This window comes from Orycteropus afer, unplaced genomic scaffold (genome assembly GCF_000298275.1).
Source record: "Orycteropus afer afer isolate SDZICR_OR568_19922 unplaced genomic scaffold, OryAfe1.0 scaffold00042, whole genome shotgun sequence".
In the NCBI taxonomy this organism is placed as follows: domain Eukaryota; kingdom Metazoa; phylum Chordata; class Mammalia; order Tubulidentata; family Orycteropodidae; genus Orycteropus; species Orycteropus afer.
Genome location: NW_006921629.1, coordinates 8,296,731 through 8,304,467, shown reverse-complemented (window position 1 = coordinate 8,304,467; position 7,737 = coordinate 8,296,731). Strand labels below are relative to the sequence as shown.

Here is a 7,737-nt window from a genome sequence, read left to right as displayed (position 1 = left end):
AACAACAACATCCCTTATGAACACAGAATTAAAAATTCCCAACAAAATCCTAGTTAACAGAATCCAGTTACACATCAAAAAAGTAATATATCACGATCAAGTGGGATTTATACCAGGTATATAAGGATGGATCAACATTAGAAAAGCAATCAACATAATCCACCATTAAAAATAAAAAAAGGAAAAGAACCACATGATAATATCAACTGATGCAGAAAGACAGGACAAAATCCAACACCCATTCGTTTTTGATAAAAATGCTCAGCAAAAAAGGAGTAGAAGGGAAATTTCCCAACATAATTAAGGACATATATATAAAACCAACAACAACCTTTTCCGCACAGAGAGACTAGAAACACTCCCAGTGCAAATGGGAACCAGACAAGGATGCCCTTTATTACCACTCTTATTCAATATTGTATTGGAAATCCTCGCCAGAGCAGTAAGGGAAGAAAGGGAAATAAAAGGCATCCAAACTGGCAAAGAAGACACTGAACTATTTCTATTTGCAGATGATATGATGCTATAAACAGAAAATCCCAGAGACTCAACAAGAAAACTACTGGAACTAATAGATTCAGCAAAGTGCCAGGATACAAAATCAGCATACAAAAATCAGTTGGATTCCTCTATAGTAACAGAGAGAACTCTGAAAACGAAATAATTTACCATTTATAAACAGCCATCCAAAAAATAAAGTACTTAGGAATAAACTTAACAAGAGATACAAAAGACTTACACAAAGAAAACTATAAGACACTACTGTAAGAAACCAAAAGATACCTACATAAATGAAGACTATACTATGTTTTTTGATACAAAAACAATGTAACACTGTGAAAATGTCAATACTACACAAAGCGATCTATACATATAAAGCAATCCCAATCTAGATTCTATCATCATTCTTTAAAGAGATGGAAAAACTAATCACTAACTTCATATGGAAAGGAAATCCCAGATAAGGAAAGGAATATTAAAGAACAAAGTAGGAGGCCCCCTTGATCTCAAAACCTAATATACAGCCACAGTAGTAAAAACAGCCTGGTAATGGTACAATGACAGACATACAGACCAGTGGCACAGAACTGGAAACCCAGAAGTAAATTCATCCACCTATGGACAGCTAATCTTTGACAAAGGACTGAAACCCATCAAATGGGGAAGAGAGAATTTCTTTAACAACTGGTTCTGGCAAAAATGGATATCCATTTGCAGAAAAATGAAACATACCACACCAAATACTAATTCAAGATGGACCAATGACTTGAATGTAAAACTTAAAATTATAAAGATATCAAAGAAAAAATAAGGGCAAACTTAGGGGTCCTAATACATGGCATAAATATATTATTCAACATAACTAAAAACATATAAACAGTAAAAGACAAACCAGATGACTAGGACCTAAAATTAAACATTTATGCACGTTAAAAGAGTTCACAAGAAAAGCAAAAGGAGAACCTACAGACCGGGAAGAAATTTTTGTTAATGACGTATCAGACAATCAACTCATCTAAGATTTAAAGAAAACTTCAACACCTCAACCACATAAAGACCAACAATCCAATTAAAAAATGGGCAGAGGACATAAAGAGATAATTAACTAAAGAAGACATTCAGGCAGCCAACAAATACATAAAGAAATCTCATGATTATTAGCCATTTAAAAAAAAGAAAAATGAAACTCACTGCTGTCAAGTTGGATACTACTCAAAACGACCCCTCTTTGGGCTTCCAATGTGGTATCACTACGGAAGTAGATTGTCCAATCTTCCTTCTGAGGAGTGGCTGGTGGATTTGAACCGCCAGCCTTCTGGTTAGCAGTCAAATGCCTTACGCACTATGCCACCAGAGCTCCTCATCAGCCATTAGAGCAATGCAAATCAAAACAAGAAGATATCGTATCACCTCAACATTAATAGCAAAGTTCAAAAATACAGAAAACAACAAATGCCGTCGAGGTATGGAGAGACTGGAAACCTCATACACTGCTGGTCGGATTTTAAAATACGAAACCACTCTGGAGAGCAGTATGGCGCACTTCCTTAAAAAGTTGGAAATAGAAACTCTGTATGATCCAGGAGTCCCACTACTCTTGGACCTGTGACAACAGATATATGCACATTCATATTCACAGCAGCATTATCACACTGGCAAAAAAGATAGTGACAAACTAAGTGCCCATGAACAGATAAACTATGGTACTGCCAAAGGGGCAGGGAGGCCGCATCTTCTGACCTCCTCTAACCCCACAAGAGGAAGGCAGAATTACCATCAATAGCCCCAGGCCTATTCCTGTGAGGCTAGACATGCTGCCTCCCTCCAGCCCTTTCATCAACAATGACACCAACCCTTCCTCCTGCAGCACCCACCACACCTCTCTGCTGGGTTCAATAATTTGCTGCAGTGGCCACACAGAACTCACAGACTGTGGGGTTTATTAGGGAAGCACCCGGCTACATTTCAAGTTCAGGAACAATGCTCAATCTCCGTCAGCCCTCATTCTCTCAGCCAACAGTCTCTCTGTTTCTCTTTCTCAGCAGCCTGTGTCTCTCAGGAACATGTTTCTCTCAGCAGCACATCTTTCACAGGCAGCAGTCAGAGAGACTTCTGTCTCTAGGAGGCCTCCTTTTGAGCCTGGTAGAGTAGCCAAACTAACTAATCACAACATCAGAATTCTAAGCACCTGAGAAAAAGAGAACTTCCCAGAACATTGCTTTGTGACACTTGCAACAGAAATACCCCAAGTGGATAACTTTAACAATTAGGAGCTCCTCAATTGCTCACAGCAAATTCCACCATGGAGTTTATAAAGACTTATGGCTAGAAAAGCCATACCAGGTAATTTACTACACCTCAGGTACATAAATACAATGGACTATTACTTAGCATTAAAGAATAACAATGAATCTGTGAAACACCTCTTAACATCGATGAACTCAGAGAACATTATGCTGAGTAGAATTAGTCAATCAGAAAAGGACAAATAAGTATTACGAGACAACTACTATAAAAAGTCAGAAAAAGTTTACTCATGGAAAGACACATTCTTTAAAGGTTATCAAGGGTGACAGGGGGAGGGTAAATCACTAATTAGAAGGTAAATAAAGGCAACAAAGGTAAATACTATTACATGCACAATCCAGCAATAACACTAATTAACCACGAATGGATACAAAGATAGACACATAAGCTGAACGGGGTAGGAAGGTGAATGCGACTACATCCACAAATATATTATATAGCTTTGACAAAGGATATTTTTACATATATATTTACACAAAAATATCAATATATCCATGAATATAGTAGAGCATACAGAGTGCGAAGTTATGAAAAGTTCTTAGTCATAACCAAATACCTTCAGAGAATGAGTTGTTGGGCCCTTGGTCTCAGGACCATAGTCTCAGGGGACATAAAGGTCAATTGACAATACACTCCACAAAAACAATGTTCTACATCCTACTTTGGTGAGTAGCAACTGGTGTCTTAAAAAGCTTGTGAGTGGCCAGCCACCTAAGTGCAACTATTGGCCTCTCCCAGTCCGAAGCAAAGAAGAATTAAAATCAAAGATATATGGAAATAATCAGTCCAAAAAACTAATGGACCACACAAACCCCAGCCTTCAAGTCCCTGAGATCAGAACTAGATTGTGCCCAGCTACGACTGATGACCACTCTTAAAGGGATCACAATAAAAGGTCTGGATAGAGTGGGAGAAAAATGTGCAAAGAAACTCAAAATCATAAAAAAGACCAGGCTTACTCTGATAGGAACTGCTGGAACCCCCAAGACTATGACCCTTAGATACTCTTCAAGCCTGGAACTAAACTCACCCTTGTGGCTCAATTTTCAGCCAAACAATACACAGGCCGTAAGATGAACAGTAACACTAGGGAGATACACACTCCCTAGAACAACCAATCATGAGATCAAAAGGGCAGCATATGCCCAGAGATAAAGCTTAGAAGGCAGGAGAGGATCAGAAACAAGGACAAATGCAAATGGTAAACACAGGTAGGAAGTGGGGAAGATGTTACATTTTGAGGACTGCAATTGCTGTCAAAATATATATGAATCATTGAATGGAAAACCAACTTGCTCTGTAAACTTTCACCTAAATCATCATAAAAAGTTTTTAAAAATAAACTGCTTGCAAATAACTAGCCATTCAATCAGTTAAGTCAGGTTTGGCTCACAAAACAACAAGCAATGCTGCAATCTTCCATCTTTCAGAGGGTTAAAGACCCCACAATCATAGTCTAGGAACAGTATCTTTCTTCTAAATATTCCACATCTTACCTGGCATCACGAAAGCTGCAGTTAGGTACTTCTTCTTCACCAACTGTTTGATTTAATAGGTGCCTATAAAATCCACTAAGATCTTTCTGCTTGGTTACATCCAAACTTGCTAAGAAAGGGAAAGCAAAAGTGAGACAACTATATTTAACAAGGCACAATGCAGTTCAGTTTTATAAGCACAGAGTGTATAACATACACCTATTCTTTGACCAGGAGCTGGCAAAATATAGTATCTGCAGACCAAATATGGACCATTACCTGTTTCTGCAAATAAAGTTTTACTGGTACACAGCCCTGCTCATGCAATTACGAATTATCTACAACTGCTCTTCAGTTACAAAGGCAGAGTTGAGAGTTACAACAGAAGCTCTATGGCACACAAAGCCTAAAATATTTACTATTTTACAGGAAGTTTGCTGACCACTATGGATGAAAACATAATACATGCCTGGACAGTCTTATAAATATGATTTGCTTCTATTTAAACTTGATGAGCACTTATTCCAATTAAACCATTTGTAAGTATATATTCTATTTAGATCTAAAGAAATGACTATTAATAGAAAGCACAAAAGTAAACATTAACATATTCTTTAGCCCCTAAACGTTTGTTTTCTTTTTCTAAATGCCCAGTTGCTATTCTCTAAGTGGTATATTACACTCTAGATTTTCTCATTTCAAAAACATAACTAGGGTTTAAATCTCAGTTTATATTGTTGCTGATGAATGTTATAGTGTTATACTTTGAAATGAATGCTTTTATATTCGGAATCATGTTCTAAGGCAATGACTTGTAATAATCATAGCTTTAAACAAAATGAAAAGTCCCGTAGAAATAACAGCTACTGAAGAGTTCAACTGTTATTTTAGCTAATATCTCTCCTTGCTTTATAATATTATATAATAGCATATCTTGTATCTTGAATTCATACACATAAATTATGACCATAACATGATAATCCAAGGGTTCACTAACAAAGCAATGGCTAACCACAGGGCAGAATTCTGCTTCTTTGGTTTCTATCTCCTCCCTTACCCTCAACTCACCTTCGAGTGCAGCAGCCCTCTTTTCTCTTTCTTCTTCTTCAGCTCTCTCTTGTAGTTTTTTCTTATAAGCAGATGTCACAAATGCTTCTTTATCATCAAATTCTCCCTTTTCCATTTCTCGTTCTCTTTGAATTTTCTTTTCCATTCTTTTTTCTTGCTCCTTTTTCCTGATCTCAACTGCTTTTAGTAAGCTATGAATATACTTTGGCTAGAGGGAAAAATTTTTTATTTAGGAAAGAGCCAAAAATAGTAATTGTTTGTATTCTATTTTTTATCATGAGTAAATTCATAAGATAGAAATGGCCAATCCAAACAGGTAGGATTATATTCTCAAAATTCAATATAAATTTACTAACTAGAATAAAAGTTGTTTTCAATAAAAATTTAAGTATAGAGACAGAAACCATTCATGATGCTATTTTACTTCTTTTTAGACTCAAATTTTCCTAGTGTTGTCTCACCGTTTTTATTGGTATTCTTTTAATGCTTCAACAAATAAGTGAATCAACAGAAAAGTTCCTACTAATTTTTCACTTAGTAGAAACAGGACTATTTAAAGTAGTAACTATAATTTTTTATCACTGAGTAGTGATATCTACTGAGTACCAACAGATTTTGAAAGATGCAAAGATCCTTAAATCAGTCTATGTTTGTGAAAGACTAAGAGTGAAAGAAAGAAAAATTTCAATTCCCCCTGAAGTTTTTTTTTCTAATTAAAAACATGATAATCCAGTTACCAGCTAGGAAGCACTAACTGAAAAAAAATGAGAGGATAATAAAACATTAACAAACAAGAAAAGTATAAATTTAGTACACAAAATATATACAATAAAATTTTTAAATATTTACAAGGCTTTTAATACAAACAAAATTAATGAAATTGTTAGAAAATTCACTTGCTTCTGTAAAATTCTATATACCGGGCTTCCTGAGTTTTAAATCAAATCTCTAATATCTGAAACTAGGGGCTCTTGCTCTTCACACTTCAAATAACTGAAAGTTTTTTATTCAGATCATCCTCATGCTGAAGGACGATTAAGATACAAACTGCCGGTCCTAGTCAAAGAAAGTTTGTATTTTCACTTACAAACCTTTCGATCTTTTCCCAAAAGCAATTTGGGATTACTTTCTTCCTTTTTTTTCTGCATTTCATCATAAATACTGTCATATTCATACACGGTAGCATCTTCTGCAAGGGCTTTTTGGATTTCCAGTTTAGTCTTAAAAAAAAATTAAACATGCTTCAAAAACATGTCACCAAAGCAAAGACTATGTAAATTTTTTTTTTTTTTTTTTTGAGAGAGAGGTTCAGAAAGTGAAAATTTTTCATAAAGAGTACAGCAATCACACTGAATATCAATTCAAGAATCTTGGAAAAGTAAGTTCAATCTTTTTGAAAAATGAGGATAATAACTGTACTCACCTTCCAAAAAAATAAATAAACCAAACTCACTGCTGTCGAGTCGGATCCTACTCATAGTGACCCCTCCTTGGGTTTCCGAGGTGGTATCACTACAGAAGTAGATGGCCCAATCTTCCTTCCAAGGAGTGGCTGATGGGTTTGAACCACCAGCCTTTTGGGTACCAGTCAAATGCCTTAGGTCTATGCCACCAGAAGCTGCTGTAATAATTAAGTGACTTAAATTTAAAACCCTCAGAAAAGAGCCTATGCAGAGCAGCTGTTCAATAAGTGTTAATTATTACATATTCATTTCTACATAAATATAATCCACATCAACAGGTCAAAAGGTGCAAAAATATGACTTGGAAGTATCTAATCCTGGTTTTGAGCTGCTTATTATATAATTAAACTTTCACATCACTGTTAGTGAGTTGAACTGCCACAGTATTTCATATTTAAATGTCTAATGGTAGGAAATACTATTTTAAAAGCTCTCAACATATCTAATAAAAAATATGAACACTTTGTAATTAACACAGTATTTGAGAATTTTAATCTTATAATGTCCTCTCCCTCTCTTTGTTTACAATGTTCCTTCAATCTTAAATGTTCTTCCTGATGTTTTCTAGCCATCAACTTATCTAGAGCATCAGGGCCAGCACCCTTCTCTGAGGACTGCAATATTTTTACTCTTAATGGGCTTGGTGTTATTACTGCCTAATGGTTTCACAAACCTTAGAATCTCCCCCTAACTTATAAATTCCTGAGGTACAGAGTCCAGAAATTTTAACCTTTTCCTCAATTGTTGTTGTTATGTGCCATTGAGTCAGACCCGACTCTTAGCGACCCTTCCTTGGGTTTCTGAGGCTGTATCACTATGGAAGTAGATTACCCCATCTTCCTTCCGAGGAGTGGCTGGTGGGTTTGAACCGCCAGCCTCCTGGTTAGCAATCAAGTGCCTTAAGCATTAGGCTACCAGAGCTC

General features: G+C 36.0%; 1 protein-coding gene across 1 annotated transcript in view; it reads right to left on the bottom strand.

Annotated features, from left to right (window-relative positions):
- NSRP1 (nuclear speckle splicing regulatory protein 1) overlaps positions 1–7,737 on the bottom strand; it is a 59,149-nt gene that overhangs the window by 7,375 nt on the left and 44,037 nt on the right. Inside the window, exons 4-6 of the mRNA XM_007937413.2 lie at positions 6,443–6,571; positions 5,352–5,559; positions 4,305–4,413 (exon numbers count right to left, since the gene is read on the bottom strand). Of these exons, the coding sequence (XP_007935604.1) occupies positions 4,305–4,413; positions 5,352–5,559; positions 6,443–6,571 (446 nt within the window). The remainder of the gene's footprint in view (positions 1–4,304; positions 4,414–5,351; positions 5,560–6,442; positions 6,572–7,737) is intronic.